Source organism: Crinia signifera, chromosome 19, assembly GCF_055691185.1.
Source record: "Crinia signifera chromosome 19, ASM5569118v1, whole genome shotgun sequence".
In the NCBI taxonomy this organism is placed as follows: domain Eukaryota; kingdom Metazoa; phylum Chordata; class Amphibia; order Anura; family Myobatrachidae; genus Crinia; species Crinia signifera.
The window spans coordinates 134,250,957-134,272,633 of record NC_139226.1 but is presented as its reverse complement, the minus strand read 5'-3'; the positions used below and the strand labels follow the sequence as shown (position 1 = coordinate 134,272,633).

Here is a 21,677-nt window from a genome sequence, read left to right as displayed (position 1 = left end):
GGGGTTACCCCCCGTCGTCAGGGATGGACACAGCACACACAGAGATATAAAACAAATGGCAATATATACACCAGGGCACACCCCCCATCCCTCCCCTCCCCCCGCCCCAATCAGGCAAAGTCTGCACTCACCTGCCGGAAACGGGAGCGTCCCACAACGCCAGGGTGCCTCTAAAGATACTCATGGCTGCGGGCGTCCCTCGGGTCCAGCTAGCAGTCATGGATGCGTCTCCCTATGTCCCCAGGCTTACTCAGACAGCGAGTGTGCTGCGTGCAGACCGCCGGAAGCGCCAGCCTCGCAGCCGCACTTCCGCCAATCCTTCCCCACATACACAATCGCCAGTCACAAGATGGCCGCCGGGACTGTGACGCTCCATGTAACTGCCGGAGGGCAGAACATTGCTAGGCAACAAAAAGCAACAATAACAAAGCGGAAAACATAAAAAACATATTACCAATATAGCAAAACGGTGATTGGCCTGAATGCCAAAGTATGCTGGATACCAATACATATACATTAACCACCGCAATGAAACCAAGCAGAAAAACTGACAGAACATAACCAAGTGCACACAAATGGACCAGCTTATAAGATATAGATATGGCAAACAACGGAATCGACTCATAAAAACAAGTCGACACCGCTGTAAGTCATATCAGGCAGCAAAAGTCACACATATCAATGACATTAGAATCAAATATTTTAAAGCTACACAAGAAATAGCACCGTAGTACACATGTGTTGGGACATATGACCAAAAAGATATTAATCAAATACAGTATCCCCACAATGCAGTTTCACAGAAAACACTGAAGCCCCAGTGTCTCATTAAGGCCTCCCGGGGCCAACGTACCCAAGTTAAAGATCCATCTACTCTCACACTGAAGTAACTGTTTATTTCTGTTACCCCCCCTAAGATTTTTGGGGATTTGGTCAATTATAAGAGATTTTATCTGATTGACAGAGTGTTTTTGAGAGAGACAGTGACGGGCCAATGGTTGGTCACTATGCCCAGTCTGAAGGGCCTGATTGATGGCTGTCCTATGTAGGGCCATGCGCTCCTTGAATTGGCGCTGGGTCTTCCCCACATAGGACAAACCACAGGGACACGTGAGAAGATATATAACATATGTAGAACTGCATGTTAATGGAAATTTGATTTGGAACATTTTCTGGGTATGAGGATGTTTAAACTCAGACCCAATGGTCATAGTGCGACATGTAATACATCCCAAACATCTGAAACACCCATTTTTCCTGGTTAAAAAATGAGTAGGCACCTTTTTATCCCAGCCCGTGATGTCCAACTTCACCAGGCGATCCTTGAAATTAGACTGCCTGGAGTAGCTGGGCATAAGACGGGTGTTACGTAAAAGTGGCAGGTCAGGATCAGTGGATACTACAGGCCACCACTTCTTGGCCTGAGCCGTGGTGGTCATGCTATCCCAGGAAAATCGATTGACCCATGGGATCTTACCACTAGATGTATCAATTGTGGATTTCGGTTTAACCACTAGAGTGTTATTTCTAGGAGTGGCCAAAACTTTATCCCTAATGGGTATCAGGGAGGAGCGTGGATACCCACGCTGGACAAATTTGTCCACCATGTCATCCAACGCCCGGGGTACCTGGCATTCTTCAGATGTTATGCGCCTGACACGCAAGAGTTGCGAATACGGCAACCCCTTGCGCAGGGGCAGGGGATGAGAGCTGTTATGTCTCAACAAAGTGTTTCTATCAGTACTCTTTCTAAACAAAGCTGTATTCAACTGACCTTCAGAAAGAAAAATGTCAGTGTCCAAAAATTGGACATTAGTAGCGTCAATGTGTGATGTAAGCTGGATAACACTGCCACTATCATTATGAGAAGAAAGTAGAGCTTTCAACTCAACAGGATCTTTGGACCAAAAAATCAAAAGGTCATCAATGTACCGATAGTACAATGATATACCATCTCGTAAAGTGTTGCCCTGGAAGAACAACCCCTGCTCAATTTTATACATAAAAGTATTGGCGTAGGCTGGGGCCACTGCCGACCCCATAGCCACGCCCAGTTGTTGAATAAAAAATTGACCATTATACAGGAAATAATTCCTGGTGAGAACCAGGGATAGCAATCTAATAAACAGATCCAATGGTGGACCACTGTATAAAGGGTTGTCCTCGAGCAAACATCTGACAGCCTCCACACCTGCATCATGAGGGATACAGGTGTAGAGGCTGGACACATCAGCAGTGCAAAGACACGTCAGGGCAGACAAATCACAGGTAAGATGTAAGTCCCTCAGAATCACCAGTAGAGATGTAGTGTCCTTGAGATAGGCTGGTAAAGCTTGGACACAGGGATTCAAATAACAATCTAAAAATACAGAAATAGGGTGATACAGGGATCCCCTGGCCGACACTATAGGGCGACCAGGGGGATCCCTGAGGCCCTTATGTATCTTAGGTATGGAGTAGAACAGCGGAGTCACTGGGAAGTCCACTGTAAGGGCATTCTTCAAATCTTGTGTAATGTCACCATCCCTCACTGCTTTACTCAAGATGGAGTCAAGTTCGACCTTAAATCCCCAAGTGGGGTCTCTATCTAGGTGGCCATAGGTCTCAGTGTCACTTAGCAATCGATCACATTCCTTCTGGTAGTCCTCAAGGGCCAGGACCACCACAGCCCCGCCCTTATCAGCACTGCGAATGATGATATCCTTGCGGGCTGACAGGGAGTCCAATGCATCTTTTTCAGCCCTCGTCAAATTATGATGCATAGAGGGAGCAGGAGACTGTAGCAACTCAATTTGTTGGTCCATAAGGCGTGTGAAGGTTTTGATCGTTGGGTTACTTGAAATAGGGTCGAACTTGGATCTTGGAGCCAATTTCTTGAGTTTGAGGGGTATGTCGGAGGTGGATTCAACCTGATTGGCATTTGGCGGTTGTCTGCCAAAGTAATCCTTCAGCCGGAGGGCCCTATTCAACTTAAAGGTGTCAACTTTCCATTGGAAAGGATCCCCTCTACGGGTAGGAATGAAAGATAGTCCTTTTGCCAATACTTGGGTTTCCACCTCAGTGAGTGTAACTGATGACAAATTGAAGACTAGGGTTTTTTGCTCTTCTGAGAGCCTTTGCCTCTCTTGCCTGAGGTTTTGGCCTGAACGTCTAGTCCTCCTTCCAGTTCTGCCAAAGGATCCTTGGAATACATAGCCCGGGTTTGGGTCCCTAAAGGGAATTTACCACGGCTAGCATTGGAGGGCCCAGAATCTGTTCCACTCGTGGAATCACTCATATTACCTGGTTGTCTGTTACCTGTGGCCCTTGCACCACGTTTCTGATATGGTCGGGGTCTGCCCTGCGGCCTGTTAGGATTAAGCCACTCATAGACCCGTTTCTGGTCATAGTCGAGTTAAACCTTCTTTAGCTTGTCCTGTTTGAATGCAATAAGGTTAGCTCTGTAAGTGTCCATCTCTGCTTGTAATTTGTCTAGCCATTTGTTGCTGGTATCAGACGACAAACGTGGAGTGTGTATTTTCTCGAATTGTTCAACTTTCTGCTGATAAGCCTGTTCCTCTCGTGTGGACTCCTCTATAACCAATAAGAGGAGGTCCATGGAGCATTTATTCAACACCGATATCCATCGGCGACAAAAGGTGGCATTATGTCGACCGATGGTCGGAGTGTTTTTAACCCGGAACCCCCGGGGAATCATTTTACTCCTATAGTAGTCAGACAGGCTTATTGCATGATATTGAAAATCACACTCCCTCTGCTTTAAGCGAAGTAGTTGTTTAAACAGCGCTTCAGGCACTTCAGGGATGGCATTATCTTTCATACTCCTTTTAGAAAGTATAGCCTCTGCATCGGAGTCAGAGAGACTGAGACTGTCCATAACTTCCATCTGCAGGAATTCCACTGCCATATCAAGCTCTTGGCTTGCTGAAGTCATATTTGCAAGGCCTGTAAGCAAGTCGTCACAAACAGGGGCAGGAGATGGTGCACAGGTGGATGTGACGGTGAGCAGGTGTAGATACTGCTTGTAAATTAAAAGACAGGTGCCTTGATAGGAATTAACAGCTTGAACCACTGCGAAGACCAAACATATGGAATGGATCCGGCACTCAGTATTTGTAATGCTGATGAATTACCTTAAAAGGATAAATGCTGCGGTGCCCTCAATTGTAAGTCCAAATCCTTGGGAAAGGGCAAACAGGTATAGGGAAGGATGGAAGCGGCACTCAGCAGACTGCAATTAAAAGGTCCTTTATTCCAACGGTTTCGGGGTTACCCCCCGTCGTCAGGGATGGACACAGCACACACAGAGATATAAAACAAATGGCAATATATACACCAGGGCACACCCCCCATCCCTCCCCTCCCCCCGCCCCAATCAGGCAAAGTCTGCACTCACCTGCCGGAAACGGGAGCGTCCCACAACGCCAGGGTGCCTCTAAAGATACTCATGGCTGCGGGCGTCCCTCGGGTCCAGCTAGCAGTCATGGATGCGTCTCCCTATGTCCCCAGGCTTACTCAGACAGCGAGTGTGCTGCGTGCAGACCGCCGGAAGCGCCAGCCTCGCAGCCGCACTTCCGCCAATCCTTCCCCACATACACAATCGCCAGTCACAAGATGGCCGCCGGGACTGTGACGCTCCATGTAACTGCCGGAGGGCAGAACATTGCTAGGCAACAAAAAGCAACAATAACAAAGCGGAAAACATAAAAAACATATTACCAATATAGCAAAACGGTGATTGGCCTGAATGCCAAAGTATGCTGGATACCAATACATATACATTAACCACCGCAATGAAACCAAGCAGAAAAACTGACAGAACATAACCAAGTGCACACAAATGGACCAGCTTATAAGATATAGATATGGCAAACAACGGAATCGACTCATAAAAACAAGTCGACACCGCTGTAAGTCATATCAGGCAGCAAAAGTCACACATATCAATGACATTAGAATCAAATATTTTAAAGCTACACAAGAAATAGCACCGTAGTACACATGTGTTGGGACATATGACCAAAAAGATATTAATCAAATACAGTATCCCCACAATGCAGTTTCACAGAAAACACTGAAGCCCCAGTGTCTCATTAAGGCCTCCCGGGGCCAACGTACCCAAGTTAAAGATCCATCTACTCTCACACTGAAGTAACTGTTTATTTCTGTTACCCCCCCTAAGATTTTTGGGGATTTGGTCAATTATAAGAGATTTTATCTGATTGACAGAGTGTTTTTGAGAGAGACAGTGACGGGCCAATGGTTGGTCACTATGCCCAGTCTGAAGGGCCTGATTGATGGCTGTCCTATGTAGGGCCATGCGCTCCTTGAATTGGCGCTGGGTCTTCCCCACATAGGACAAACCACAGGGACACGTGAGAAGATATATAACATATGTAGAACTGCATGTTAATGGAAATTTGATTTGGAACATTTTCTGGGTATGAGGATGTTTAAACTCAGACCCAATGGTCATAGTGCGACATGTAATACATCCCAAACATCTGAAACACCCATTTTTCCTGGTTAAAAAATGAGTAGGCACCTTTTTATCCCAGCCCGTGATGTCCAACTTCACCAGGCGATCCTTGAAATTAGACTGCCTGGAGTAGCTGGGCATAAGACGGGTGTTACGTAAAAGTGGCAGGTCAGGATCAGTGGATACTACAGGCCACCACTTCTTGGCCTGAGCCGTGGTGGTATTGCTATCCCAGGAAAATCGATTGACCCATGGGATCTTACCACTAGATGTATCAATTGTGGATTTCGGTTTAACCACTAGAGTGTTATTTCTAGGAGTGGCCAAAACTTTATCCCTAATGGGTATCAGGGAGGAGCGTGGATACCCACGCTGGACAAATTTGTCCACCATGTCATCCAACGCCCGGGGTACCTGGCATTCTTCAGATGTTATGCGCCTGACACGCAAGAGTTGCGAATACGGCAACCCCTTGCGCAGGGGCAGGGGATGAGAGCTGTTATGTCTCAACAAAGTGTTTCTATCAGTACTCTTTCTAAACAAAGCTGTATTCAACTGACCTTCAGAAAGAAAAATGTCAGTGTCCAAAAATTGGACATTAGTAGCGTCAATGTGTGATGTAAGCTGGATAACACTGCCACTATCATTATGAGAAGAAAGTAGAGCTTTCAACTCAACAGGATCTTTGGACCAAAAAATCAAAAGGTCATCAATGTACCGATAGTACAATGATATACCATCTCGTAAAGTGTTGCCCTGGAAGAACAACCCCTGCTCAATTTTATACATAAAAGTATTGGCGTAGGCTGGGGCCACTGCCGACCCCATAGCCACGCCCAGTTGTTGAATAAAAAATTGACCATTATACAGGAAATAATTCCTGGTGAGAACCAGGGATAGCAATCTAATAAACAGATCCAATGGTGGACCACTGTATAAAGGGTTGTCCTCGAGCAAACATCTGACAGCCTCCACACCTGCATCATGAGGGATACAGGTGTAGAGGCTGGACACATCAGCAGTGCAAAGACACGTCAGGGCAGACAAATCACAGGTAAGATGTAAGTCCCTCAGAATCACCAGTAGAGATGTAGTGTCCTTGAGATAGGCTGGTAAAGCTTGGACACAGGGATTCAAATAACAATCTAAAAATACAGAAATAGGGTGATACAGGGATCCCCTGGCCGACACTATAGGGCGACCAGGGGGATCCCTGAGGCCCTTATGTATCTTAGGTATGGAGTAGAACAGCGGAGTCACTGGGAAGTCCACTGTAAGGGCATTCTTCAAATCTTGTGTAATGTCACCATCCCTCACTGCTTTACTCAAGATGGAGTCAAGTTCGACCTTAAATCCCCAAGTGGGGTCTCTATCTAGGTGGCCATAGGTCTCAGTGTCACTTAGCAATCGATCACATTCCTTCTGGTAGTCCTCAAGGGCCAGGACCACCACAGCCCCGCCCTTATCAGCACTGCGAATGATGATATCCTTGCGGGCTGACAGGGAGTCCAATGCATCTTTTTCAGCCCTCGTCAAATTATGATGCATAGAGGGAGCAGGAGACTGTAGCAACTCAATTTGTTGGTCCATAAGGCGTGTGAAGGTTTTGATCGTTGGGTTACTTGAAATAGGGTCGAACTTGGATCTTGGAGCCAATTTCTTGAGTTTGAGGGGTATGTCGGAGGTGGATTCAACCTGATTGGCATTTGGCGGTTGTCTGCCAAAGTAATCCTTCAGCCGGAGGGCCCTATTCAACTTAAAGGTGTCAACTTTCCATTGGAAAGGATCCCCTCTACGGGTAGGAATGAAAGATAGTCCTTTTGCCAATACTTGGGTTTCCACCTCAGTGAGTGTAACTGATGACAAATTGAAGACTAGGGTTTTTTGCTCTTCTGAGAGCCTTTGCCTCTCTTGCCTGAGGTTTTGGCCTGAACGTCTAGTCCTCCTTCCAGTTCTGCCAAAGGATCCTTGGAATACATAGCCCGGGTTTGGGTCCCTAAAGGGAATTTACCACGGCTAGCATTGGAGGGCCCAGAATCTGTTCCACTCGTGGAATCACTCATATTACCTGGTTGTCTGTTACCTGTGGCCCTTGCACCACGTTTCTGATATGGTCGGGGTCTGCCCTGCGGCCTGTTAGGATTAAGCCACTCATAGACCCGTTTCTGGTCATAGTCGAGTTGAACCTTCTTTAGCTTGTCCTGTTTGAATGCAATAAGGTTAGCTCTGTAAGTGTCCATCTCTGCTTGTAATTTGTCTAGCCATTTGTTGCTGGTATCAGACGACAAACGTGGAGTGTGTATTTTCTCGAATTGTTCAACTTTCTGCTGATAAGCCTGTTCCTCTCGTGTGGACTCCTCTATAACCAATAAGAGGAGGTCCATGGAGCATTTATTCAACACCGATATCCATCGGCGACAAAAGGTGGCATTATGTCGACCGATGGTCGGAGTGTTTTTAACCCGGAACCCCCGGGGAATCATTTTACTCCTATAGTAGTCAGACAGGCTTATTGCATGATATTGAAAATCACACTCCCTCTGCTTTAAGCGAAGTAGTTGTTTAAACAGCGCTTCAGGCACTTCAGGGATGGCATTATCTTTCATACTCCTTTTAGAAAGTATAGCCTCTGCATCGGAGTCAGAGAGACTGAGACTGTCCATAACTTCCATCTGCAGGAATTCCACTGCCATATCAAGCTCTTGGCTTGCTGAAGTCATATTTGCAAGGCCTGTAAGCAAGTCGTCACAAACAGGGGCAGGAGATGGTGCACAGGTGGATGTGACGGTGAGCAGGTGTAGATACTGCTTGTAAATTAAAAGACAGGTGCCTTGATAGGAATTAACAGCTTGAATCCCCAAAAATCTTAGGGGGGGTAACAGAAATAAACAGTTACTTCAGTGTGAGAGTAGATGGATCTTTAACTTGGGTACGTTGGCCCCGGGAGGCCTTAATGAGACACTGGGGCTTCAGTGTTTTCTGTGAAACTGCATTGTGGGGATACTGTATTTGATTAATATCTTTTTGGTCACATGTCCCAACACATGTGTACTACGGTGCTATTTCTTGTGTAGCTTTAAAATATTTGATTCTAATGTCATTGATATGTGTGACTTTTGCTGCCTGATATGACTTACAGCGGTGTCGACTTGTTTTTATGAGTCGATTCCGTTGTTTGCCATATCTATATCTTATAAGCTGGTCCATTTGTGTGCACTTGGTTATGTTCTGTCAGTTTTTCTGCTTGGTTTCATTGCGGTGGTTAATGTATATGTATTGGTATCCAGCATACTTTGGCATTCAGGCCAATCACCGTTTTGCTATATTGGTAATATGTTTTTTATGTTTTCCGCTTTGTTATTGTTGCTTTTTGTTGCCTAGCAATGTTCTGCCCTCCGGCAGTTACATGGAGCGTCACAGTCCCGGCGGCCATCTTGTGACTGGCGATTGTGTATGTGGGGAAGGATTGGCGGAAGTGCGGCTGCGAGGCTGGCGCTTCCGGCGGTCTGCACGCAGCACACTCGCTGTCTGAGTAAGCCTGGGGACATAGGAAGACGCATCCATGACTGCTAGCTGGACCCGAGGGACGCCCGCAGCCATGAGTATCTTTAGAGGCACCCTGGCGTTGTGGGACGCTCCCGTTTCCGGCAGGTGAGTGCAGACTTTGCCTGATTGGGGCGGGGGGAGGGGAGGGATGGGGGGTGTGCCCTGGTGTATATATTGCCATTTGTTTTATATCTCTGTGTGTGCTGTGTCCATCCCTGACGACGGGGGGTAACCCCGAAACCGTTGGAATAAAGGACCTTTTAATTGCAGTCTGCTGAGTGCCGCTTCCATCCTTCCCTATACCTGTTTGCCCTTTCCCAAGGATTTGGACTTACAATTGAGGGCACCGCAGCATTTATCCTTTTAAGGTAATTCATCAGCATTACAAATACTGAGTGCCGGATCCATTCCATATGTTTGGTCTTCGCAGTGGTTCAAGCTGTTAATTCCTATCAAGGCACCTGTCTTTTAATTTACAAGCAGTATCTACACCTGCTCACCGTCACATCCACCTGTGCACCATCTCCTGCCCCTGTTTGTGACGACTTGCTTACAGGCCTTGCAAATATGACTTCAGCAAGCCAAGAGCTTGATATGGCAGTGGAATTCCTGCAGATGGAAGTTATGGACAGTCTCAGTCTCTCTGACTCCGATGCAGAGGCTATACTTTCTAAAAGGAGTATGAAAGATAATGCCATCCCTGAAGTGCCTGAAGCGCTGTTTAAACAACTACTTCGCTTAAAGCAGAGGGAGTGTGATTTTCAATATCATGCAATAAGCCTGTCTGACTACTATAGGAGTAAAATGATTCCCCGGGGGTTCCGGGTTAAAAACACTCCGACCATCGGTCGACATAATGCCACCTTTTGTCGCCGATGGATATCGGTGTTGAATAAATGCTCCATGGACCTCCTCTTATTGGTTATAGAGGAGTCCACACGAGAGGAACAGGCTTATCAGCAGAAAGTTGAACAATTCGAGAAAATACACACTCCACGTTTGTCGTCTGATACCAGCAACAAATGGCTAGACAAATTACAAGCAGAGATGGACACTTACAGAGCTAACCTTATTGCATTCAAACAGGACAAGCTAAAGAAGGTTCAACTCGACTATGACCAGAAACGGGTCTATGAGTGGCTTAATCCTAACAGGCCGCAGGGCAGACCCCGACCATATCAGAAACGTGGTGCAAGGGCCACAGGTAACAGACAACCAGGTAATATGAGTGATTCCACGAGTGGAACAGATTCTGGGCCCTCCAATGCTAGCCGTGGTAAATTCCCTTTAGGGACCCAAACCCGGGCTATGTATTCCAAGGATCCTTTGGCAGAACTGGAAGGAGGACTAGACGTTCAGGCCAAAACCTCAGGCAAGAGAGGCAAAGGCTCTCCGAAGAGCAAAAAACCCTAGTCTTCAATTTGTCATCAGTTACACTCACTGAGGTGGAAACCCAAGTATTGGCAAAAGGACTATCTTTCATTCCTACCCGTAGAGGGGATCCTTTCCAATGGAAAGTTGACACCTTTAAGTTGAATAGGGCCCTCCGGCTGAAGGATTACTTTGGCAGACAACCGCCAAATGCCAATCAGGTTGAATCCACCTCCGACATACCCCTCAAACTCAAGAAATTGGCTCCAAGATCCAAGTTCGACCCTATTTCAAGTAACCCAACGATCAAAACCTTCACACGCCTTATGGACCAACAAATTGAGTTGCTACAGTCTCCTGCTCCCTCTATGCATCATAATTTGACGAGGGCTGAAAAAGATGCATTGGACTCCCTGTCAGCCCGCAAGGATATCATCATTCGCAGTGCTGATAAGGGCGGGGCTGTGGTGGTCCTGGCCCTTGAGGACTACCAGAAGGAATGTGATCGATTGCTAAGTGACACTGAGACCTATGGCCACCTAGATAGAGACCCCACTTGGGGATTTAAGGTCGAACTTGACTCCATCTTGAGTAAAGCAGTGAGGGATGGTGACATTACACAAGATTTGAAGAATGCCCTTACAGTGGACTTCCCAGTGACTCCGCTGTTCTACTCCATACCTAAGATACATAAGGGCCTCAGGGATCCCCCTGGTCGCCCTATAGTGTCGGCCAGGGGATCCCTGTATCACCCTATTTCTGTATTTTTAGATTGTTATTTGAATCCCTGTGTCCAAGCTTTACCAGCCTATCTCAAGGACACTACATCTCTACTGGTGATTCTGAGGGACTTACATCTTACCTGTGATTTGTCTGCCCTGACGTGTCTTTGCACTGCTGATGTGTCCAGCCTCTACACCTGTATCCCTCATGATGCAGGTGTGGAGGCTGTCAGATGTTTGCTCGAGGACAACCCTTTATACAGTGGTCCACCATTGGATCTGTTTATTAGATTGCTATCCCTGGTTCTCACCAGGAATTATTTCCTGTATAATGGTCAATTTTTTATTCAACAACTGGGCGTGGCTATGGGGTCGGCAGTGGCCCCAGCCTACGCCAATACTTTTATGTATAAAATTGAGCAGGGGTTGTTCTTCCAGGGCAACACTTTACGAGATGGTATATCATTGTACTATCGGTACATTGATGACCTTTTGATTTTTTGGTCCAAAGATCCTGTTGAGTTGAAAGCTCTACTTTCTTCTCATAATGATAGTGGCAGTGTTATCCAGCTTACATCACACATTGACGCTACTAATGTCCAATTTTTGGACACTGACATTTTTCTTTCTGAAGGTCAGTTGAATACAGCTTTGTTTAGAAAGAGTACTGATAGAAACACTTTGTTGAGACATAACAGCTCTCATCCCCTGCCCCTGCGCAAGGGGTTGCCGTATTCGCAACTCTTGCGTGTCAGGCGCATAACATCTGAAGAATGCCAGGTACCCCGGGCGTTGGATGACATGGTGGACAAATTTGTCCAGCGTGGGTATCCACGCTCCTCCCTGATACCCATTAGGGATAAAGTTTTGGCCACTCCTAGAAATAACACTCTAGTGGTTAAACCGAAATCCACAATTGATACATCTAGTGGTAAGATCCCATGGGTCAATCGATTTTCCTGGGATAGCAATACCACCACGGCTCAGGCCAAGAAGTGGTGGCCTGTAGTATCCACTGATCCTGACCTGCCACTTTTACGTAACACCCGTCTTATGCCCAGCTACTCCAGGCAGTCTAATTTCAAGGATCGCCTGGTGAAGTTGGACATCACGGGCTGGGATAAAAAGGTGCCTACTCATTTTTTAACCAGGAAAAATGGGTGTTTCAGATGTTTGGGATGTATTACATGTCGCACTATGACCATTGGGTCTGAGTTTAAACATCCTCATACCCAGAAAATGTTCCAAATCAAATTTCCATTAACATGCAGTTCTACATATGTTATATATCTTCTCACGTGTCCCTGTGGTTTGTCCTATGTGGGGAAGACCCAGCGCCAATTCAAGGAGCGCATGGCCCTACATAGGACAGCCATCAATCAGGCCCTTCAGACTGGGCATAGTGACCAACCATTGGCCCGTCACTGTCTCTCTCAAAAACACTCTGTCAATCAGATAAAATCTCTTATAATTGACCAAATCCCCAAAAATCTTAGGGGGGGTAACAGAAATAAACAGTTACTTCAGTGTGAGAGTAGATGGATCTTTAACTTGGGTACGTTGGCCCCGGGAGGCCTTAATGAGACACTGGGGCTTCAGTGTTTTCTGTGAAACTGCATTGTGGGGATACTGTATTTGATTAATATCTTTTTGGTCATATGTCCCAACACATGTGTACTACGGTGCTATTTCTTGTGTAGCTTTAAAATATTTGATTCTAATGTCATTGATATGTGTGACTTTTGCTGCCTGATATGACTTACAGCGGTGTCGACTTGTTTTTATGAGTCGATTCCGTTGTTTGCCATATCTATATCTTATAAGCTGGTCCATTTGTGTGCACTTGGTTATGTTCTGTCAGTTTTTCTGCTTGGTTTCATTGCGGTGGTTAATGTATATGTATTGGTATCCAGCATACTTTGGCATTCAGGCCAATCACCGTTTTGCTATATTGGTAATATGTTTTTTATGTTTTCCGCTTTGTTATTGTTGCTTTTTGTTGCCTAGCAATGTTCTGCCCTCCGGCAGTTACATGGAGCGTCACAGTCCCGGCGGCCATCTTGTGACTGGCGATTGTGTATGTGGGGAAGGATTGGCGGAAGTGCGGCTGCGAGGCTGGCGCTTCCGGCGGTCTGCACGCAGCACACTCGCTGTCTGAGTAAGCCTGGGGACATAGGGAGACGCATCCATGACTGCTAGCTGGACCCGAGGGACGCCCGCAGCCATGAGTATCTTTAGAGGCACCCTGGCGTTGTGGGACGCTCCCGTTTCCGGCAGGTGAGTGCAGACTTTGCCTGATTGGGGCGGGGGGAGGGGAGGGATGGGGGGTGTGCCCTGGTGTATATATTGCCATTTGTTTTATATCTCTGTGTGTGCTGTGTCCATCCCTGACGACGGGGGGTAACCCCGAAACCGTTGGAATAAAGGACCTTTTAATTGCAGTCTGCTGAGTGCCGCTTCCATCCTTCCCTATACCTGTTTGCCCTTTCCCAAGGATTTGGACTTACAATTGAGGGCACCGCAGCATTTATCCTTTTAAGGTAATTCATCAGCATTACAAATACTGAGTGCCGGATCCATTCCATATATATATATATATATATATATATATATATATATATATATATATATAATTTTTTTTTTTTTTTTTTTTTTTTTTTTTTTTACAAATCTCTCAGCCCGCGCTGGTACATTCCTTTTTTCCATTTGCACTCATCTTCGGGACCTGACAAGTCCCAGTACCAGCTGCAGATAGTAGCGCACTGATCACAATCCTTTGTTTCTGCTCCTGGACTTCCCTGGTAATGTATGATTACGAGCACCTGTGGTGAGACACCTTTACCTAGCTCCCCACAGGTGCTGGCAATCATACATTATCAGGGAAGTCCAGAAACAGAGCATTTTCTCCCGCATGGAGAGGGTCAGGTAGGAAAGTATGCTGCAGTTACTGTACCTGGCCTGCACTGAAAGCAATAGTATTATTTCTGCCTCACATACCTCCCAACGTGGGTGACCCTCTCCAGGGACAGAAAGCTCTGCTCCTGGACTTTCCTGGTATTGTAGGACTGCCATCACCTGTGTTAAACAGCTTGATTGATAAGAAAGGTGTTTCACCACAGGTGATGGCAATCATACATCAAGAGGGAAGTGCAGGAGCAGAGAATTGTGTCCCTCCTGCAAGGGTCATGTTGGGAGGTATGGCCTCACACCCTTAAAGTCCCAGTCCACTGGGAAATGTGAGTTTTTGACCATATAAATGTAAAAAAAAAAAGGGAGCACTACTGTATATTTTCTATGTTCCACTTTACGTTGAACCTTGAAACTATATTCCTAAACTGAATTCCTTTTTGATCATTGTTTTTCTGAATATGATGCTGACCCAGCGGAGAGCAAAAAGTATGGAGTTTTTTTGTTCTTCTTTCCTAAACTGTCAATGGGTCGGTGACACCCACTGCACCTTGGTAACCTGGAAGAGTCTGTTTTTTGTGCAGGGTGTACGGTGCAGGGCCCAGTCTGACTCTGTGCACTGCACATATTGCCTATTATACAGTAGATACCAACTGGTTTCTGCATTTTTACTTGCGTTAACACCAGAATGTCGGCATAGTGTTTTTTGTTTGCTTATTTTAGCCTAACCCTTACCGTAAAAATAACACAATAATGCTGGCATTCTGGACTTTTTATATGTTGAACTACACCTATTGTCCGTGTCAATATTGATTCTGACTAATGACATTCCGACAGGATACCAGTAATAGTATTCTTTTTATGTGGTTATTTTTTGTTTGAGGGAATACATTCATTTGTTACCCTTTTCATATTTTTTTATTAATTTCTCCTCTGCTTTGCAGAATGTGTGACACGAGAACAATGGAGCCAACACTGGACAGTAGAGAAATAAACAAGGTATCATTCATCAAATGTGTTTGTTATTTAATGCAGGGTCTTTGTCTGACCACAGTCCATCTGTGATACTTTGGGACACCGGCTGATACAGTCATTGTAGATGTAAGAGCTGCTATTGGGCGATGGAAGACGTACACAAGGCAGCATCTTCTAATGACTACTTCAGGGGTGACCTACATTTGTTTTTTGCCATACAGATTTTTAAATGCAACACACACTGGCCCTTATTCAGATCTGATTGCAGTACAAATTTGTTTTCAAAATGGGCAAACCCATGTGCACTGCAGGTGGGGCAGATGTAACAAGTATAGAGAGAGTTACATTTGGGGGAGTTATTTTGTGCAGGGTAAATACTGGCTGCATTAATTTTACACTGCAATTTAGATTTTAGTTTCAACACACCCCGCCCAAATGTAGCTCTCTCTGCACATGTTACATCTGCCCCACCTGCAGTGCACATGGTTTTGCCCATTTTGAGAACAAATTTGTACTGCGATCAGATCTGATTGTAACTGGGTTTAACACGGTTGAAAAGGGCAACGTATCACTGTATAAGTAATGCTGTGACATGTGCATGCTAAAGTGCAATGAGCAGTGCTGTGTAAAATAAAGAAGAAACAAGATTGTTCGTACCTTTGTGGAATATAACAGGTCTGATGCACACGTGTAAGAGCATCTCCTCCCCCCACCCGGGGGCCGCAGCAGCCGGCATTTCCGAGTCTGTCTGCATGGATTGTCCGGACAGCTTCTGCTGTTGCTTGGCAACGAAGGACGCGCCGGAGGCTCCTAGCTGCCAGATATGGGGAGGATTGCAAAGTAACAATTAACTGTAAAACAAACATAAGTCAAACATATTGTAAGACAGACCTGATACAAACTATCTACTATAACATATTACTGTGCAGTGTGTTAAAATACAAGAAGTTTCTTACGCTATCTATATTATTATTATTATTATTTAGGGCAGTGGTTCCCAAACTGTGTGCCTAGGCACCCTGGGATGCCTCAGGACACTTGCAGGGGTGCATTGGGTTGGTGGGCTAGGATCAATTCATATTGTTAATGGACAACGTAATAGGCAAACCCAGTGCTGGTGGCTGCCAATCATAACATATGTGGACAAACCACGGTGAAATAGAAGAACAATGCACTTCATGTAATAGTTTTTTTCTGAATTTCTCAATAAGAAACATTTGGCCTAGAAAACATTTTGATGCTCTAGGGCGCCGTGATTCAAAATAGTTTGGGAACCGCTGACTTATGCTGGGTACACACCAGGATGACTAGGGCCTGATCCCCTCAATCTAGATCCAATTCCAACCAATTGGATGTAGATTGTGTGCTGATTGGGCCCTTTTCTGACATGGTGTGGACCGATACCGATCCGATGCGCGGCCCTGCGGGTCGGTCGGTCGTTATTGAGATCCTACCTGCTGCAGGTAGGATCTGAAGAACGACCATACAGCTGGGTGCAGGTCGCCATCGGACCCGCTCACGGTGCACATCGTGAGCGGGTCGTGCCCCCCTGCGTCACCGTGAGCGGGTCGGACAAGACACTGACGACTCGCTCACGATGTGCATCGTGAGCGGGTCGCTCTGGTGTGTACCCTACATTAGGCCTGGTACACACCAGATCGATCCTGATTGTTAGTAGATCGTTAGCAGATTGTGTGATTTTCGCACGATCTGTTGGAGCACACAATCTGCTAACGATCTGCATCCAATCTGATCCCAATCCGATCTGAGTCTGTATCCAGTTGAATGGATCTTTTACAGATCCTACCTGCAGCAGGTAGGATCTGTAAAACGACCAAACGACAGCGGGGACGCGCATCGGATTAGAATCGGATCGGAATTGGACCTAAACATGCCCAATCTACATACAATCTGCATCCAATCGGTTGGAATTGGATCCAGATTGATGGAATTGAGCCCTAATCGTTCTGGTGTGTACCCCCCCTTAGTGCCTTAAATCTTTCTAAACTTAAATATACAATCAATGTATCAATTATTATGCATCACATATATCTGTATACACTGGGTCGGGTATAGATATATTTGATGCATAATAATTGATACATTGATTGTATAGAAGTTTAGAAATATTTAAGGCACTAAGTAATAATAATATAGATAGCGTAAGAAACTTCTTGTATTTTAACACACTGCACAGTAATATGTTATAGTAGATAGTCTGTATCAGGTCTGTCTTACAATATGTTTCACTTATGTTTTACAGTTAATTGTTACTTTGCAATCCTCCCCATATCTGGCAGCCGTGAGCCTCCGGCGCGTCCTTCGTTGCTAAGCAACAGCAGAAGCTGTCCGGACAATCCATGCAGACAGACTCGGAAACGCCGGCTGCTGCGGCCCCCGGGTGGGGGGAGGAGACGCTCTTACACGTGTGCATCAGACTTGTTATATTCCACAAAGTTATGAACAATCTTGTTTCTTCTTTATTTTACACAGCACATTGCACTTTAGCATGACATGTCACAGCATTGAGGGCCTTATTTTGGTTCATTCTTTCTGACAAAATCCTTCTTAGATGGGCAAAACCATGTGCACTGCAGGTGGGGCAGATGTAACATGTGCAGAGAGAATTATATTTGGGTGGGGTTTTACTTCAAAGTGAGATCTATATTGCAGTGTAAAAATAAAGCAGTCAGTATTTGCCCTGCACAGAAACAAAATTACTCACCCAAATCTAATTCTCTCTGCACATGTTACATCTGCCCCCCTTGCAGTGTACATGGTTTTGTCCATCTAAGAAGGATTTTGTCAGAAAGAATGAACCAAAATAAGGCCCTGAGTCCTGGTGAAGGGGGCCAATGAGCCTTGAAACGGCACGTCGTTGACACTTGCTATTGAACATGTAAATATGGTTGTATAATACAAAATATTTTGCAAAGTCTGTGGAGTGCCACCTACTTCTGTCATCCCATGGAAAAAGTGTGGTGTGCTCCCTTGGGTGCACAGACAGGCGCTACCAGGGGTGTTCTGTCAAGAGCTGCCACTTAATGTTGGGGTTGTCAGCCCCAATAACCCAGGTAAAAAAGAAAAGAAAGTGGCGCTGTTTTGATGAAAGATCATACAATATTTAATAACAATTTAAAAACATGACATACATGACACAATAATAAATGAAAAATGTATTAAAATGGTGATTTAAGAAAAAATCTGGACCGGAGGCTGAAATTAGTAGGACCAATGGATGATATATAATGATGAAATAAGGGGTACAGCTGGTAAGTAAAGTGCGGGTGCCCACTGGGCTGATAGTTACCACTTGAAATTTTGGAATGTCCAATCCCGAGTGTAGGTATTGGTAGAGATGTCCTCAGATGAATGCGACTGTACGACCACTGAAGTGGGACCCATTGATGTTATAGGCTGGATGTTAATAGAGCCACGGGTGTCTTGCGTCGCTAGAGGTTGCGATCTCTGGGAGATATTGGGCAGGTGTCCTCAAGGTTGGTGGGGTCTGTGAGGCCAAGTGTTCAATGTTGGAGAACAAGGATGTCCAACCTTGATTCCTGCTAGTGGTATGAGCCAACAGAGTGGTGAGATGGTAGCCGATGGTAATAGAGGTGTTTGTGGAAATGTCCTCTATGTATGAGGAGTGGGCGACCGCGGTCACTCAAGGGTCCAATTAGAGGAAATCAAATGTAAATCAGCAGGTCCGGTCCAAGATAAACTACTGACGCGTTTCACTGCTTGGAAAGGTGCAGCTTTATCACCTTTGATAAAGGCTGTCAAAATTATTGCCACACACTGAATGAGGGAAAATGAAATAAGTGTTATTATATGCAATATATGTGTTTTTCCATATACAGGTAGCTAAAAATATTTTAATATGCAATTTTAATACATGTCTGTCGCTTTTAAAAACCGTCATGGGGTCATTTAAAAACACTTGTCTGTCCAATAGGCATCCTATAGTGGGGTCAACTTATTGTATTGGTGAAACATTCCAACATTTGAGAAATACAGATGAGCCGCTCTCATTGCGCCCAACAATGCAACATATCTCTAGCGCTGGTGGGGGACGGGGACGTGCAAACGTCTTGTGCGCGCGCGCCCCATTCTGGCGGACGGGTAGGGGTGGCGCGCTGGAACCGCTCGAACGAGAGAGACTCCATCTGTAGGTGCCTTTCTAACATGTACAATACACTGGTAGAAACAAGCATATAAAGGGCCTTATTTTGGTTCATTCTTTCGGACAAAATCCTTCTTAGATGGACAAAACCATGTGCACTGCAGGGGGGGCAGATGTAACTTGTGCAGAGAGAATTAGATTTGGGTGAGTAATTTTGTTTCTGTGCAGGGAAAATACTGACTGCTTTATTTTTACACTGCAATATAGATCTCACTTTGAAGTAAAACCCCACCCAAATCTAATTCTCTCTGCACATGTTACATCTGCCCCACCTGCAGTGCACATGGTTTTGCCCAACTAAGAAGGATTTTGTCAGAAAGAATGAACCAAAATAAGGCCCAAAGATCCTTGTTTCTACCTAGGGCCATGGTTACCCTAAAGCATTTATAATTATCTAGTGTTCATTCTAGCACTCGCTATCTTTGAAAATCCATGCAGTTCCTCTTCCCTGCCTGGGGTGTCGCGGTCTGCTGTAGTGCTTCTAGCACAGTGTGGTCTGTATATCAGCACTGATATGCAAACCAGATCTGTGCTAGAAACACCACGGCAGACAGCGACACCCCAGCATGCCTTGCCACAGCTTTGCTATAAGGGAGTGTTAAAACTGTGGCAAGGCATGCTGGGATTTGTAGTTTCACAACATCTGGAGGGCCACAGTTTGAAGACCCATTTCTTAAAATCTCTCTCTAAATAAGATGAAATCCTAAATTGTTGTACCTGTCATTTCAGACATCTGTGAGCTTTAATGAAGTTGCTGTGTACTTTTCTGAAGACGAGTGGAACCTCTTAGAGTTGTGGCAGAAGGAGCTGTACAGCAATGCTATGAGAGACATTCATGCTGCGTTACTCTCTTTAGGTAGAGTCCTGAAATCCGCACCATTATGAAACGTTCGCACACTTTAATGCGCGTGTCTCTTACAGCAGAGATACAGATGTGTCCTCATACACCTAGCCTCAATACATCATGGGTGAAATGTAATAGGATGAGAGATCCAAAAAGTGAGAGAGCAGTAAGAAATCTCCACTTTTTTTTTTGTTTCGTTTTGTTTTTTTAAAGCGGTTTTTAAGTGTTAGCAATATAGGGTTTTGGCACTTGATTTTGCAGTGTAAATGATTGCCGCTTTAAAAAAACCTGGAGATTTCTTCCCAGATCTCTCACTTTCTGGATCTCTCATCCTATTACATTCCCCCCATGTGTTCTTTTTCTTGAATGTATGATTGATTTACAAGAGTGCACTGATTTGATATGTGTGTGACTGAGTTCCTGTTCCTGGTTTGCTCCATAAGCTGTGAACATCGCTGCTTACTGAGCACCAGAGATTCCGCCCAATGGCCGTCTTCCCTCCCCCCCCCCCCCCTTTTTTTTTTCGACGTAAAAACTTTTCAAAAACAAGAAATTATCATTGCCACCCCCCTGCTTTACTAGTCTATGGTGTGCCTGTGTGTGACCAATATTACTAACCAATATGCAGGTTTTACATTTAGAAGTTATATTGTTAACGAGCTTGTGGCTAGTTTCCAAGACAGATCTTTTTACAAGAAAAATATATTTAATATACATTGTTTGCAGTTGTTAAGTGAGAGCTGCCATGCAACTCGAAACTATGGGTGAAATATAACAGGATTACAGAAACGGAAAGTGAGAGGTTTGGTAAGAAATCTCTCATTTTTTTTTTTTAAAGCGGCAATCATTTACACTGCAAAACCAAACTGGTTTTTGAAAAACCTGGAGATTTCTCACATGGGGCGGGATGTACTAAAGGGAAAATGCGGTAAAACCCCCGTTTTACCGCATTTTCCTATGTATCATCACCGGTTCGCCCCGTTTTCGCTGGCCAGGGTATCGCCACCCAGTATGGGCTTCTTTCGCCGTACGCGCGCCACCCCCCCCCCTCCCTTCCTCCTTTAACCTCCTCCTCCCCCTGGTGTCACAGCTGGGAGGACATCCGGCTTCAGGGGGGAGGAGGAGACGCAGGGGGACGCTGGCAGCCGCCGGGAGGTGACGGAGACCCCCGCAGCCCACATCACAGGTATCGCGGGGGTCTCCGTTACCGCAGCCCGATGCTGGCCGCATATGTTAGTACATATGCGGTAGCATCGCGGCGGCTGCCGTGCAAAGGGCGGAGATGTATGTTGATACATCCCGCCCCAAATCTCCCACTTTCTGTTTCTCTCACCCTATTACATTTCGCTTAATGTAATTTAAATGTAAAAGGATTTAAGTGGCTGGATTATAGTGAAATCTATAATGGCCCAATTATATTGAAGAAATGCTTAACTTACTGGGCAGCATTCAATGAGGCTGATTCGCCATGTTCTACGCCGAATTTGCGCTAGCGAATTTGCGCTAGTAGGGCGATTTTTATTTTTATTTATTTTTTTAACTAAAAAAGTGAATCACCCTATTCAATGACCAGATGGTGAATACATATCAAGGTTATTATCGCCGTTCTTTTTAAGGTGAAGTGGAATGTGAACTTTTAAATGAAAATTA

General features: G+C 45.3%; 1 protein-coding gene across 3 annotated transcripts in view; it reads left to right on the top strand.

Moving 5' to 3' along the window:
- Window positions 1-21,677, top strand: part of LOC146043039 (uncharacterized) — a 46,687-nt gene that overhangs the window by 5,593 nt on the left and 19,417 nt on the right. For 2 of the 3 annotated variants that reach the window (XR_014464099.1, XM_083163419.1), the window contains exons 2-3: window positions 14,965-15,024; window positions 19,913-20,039. Coding sequence is in view for 2 of the 3 variants with exons in the window: in XM_083163419.1 (XP_083019545.1) it covers window positions 14,971-15,024; window positions 19,913-20,039 (181 nt within the window). In the remaining variant the exon portion in view is untranslated. The remainder of the gene's footprint in view (window positions 1-14,964; window positions 15,025-19,912; window positions 20,040-21,677) is intronic. The other variant, XM_083163420.1, reaches the window with a different exon arrangement.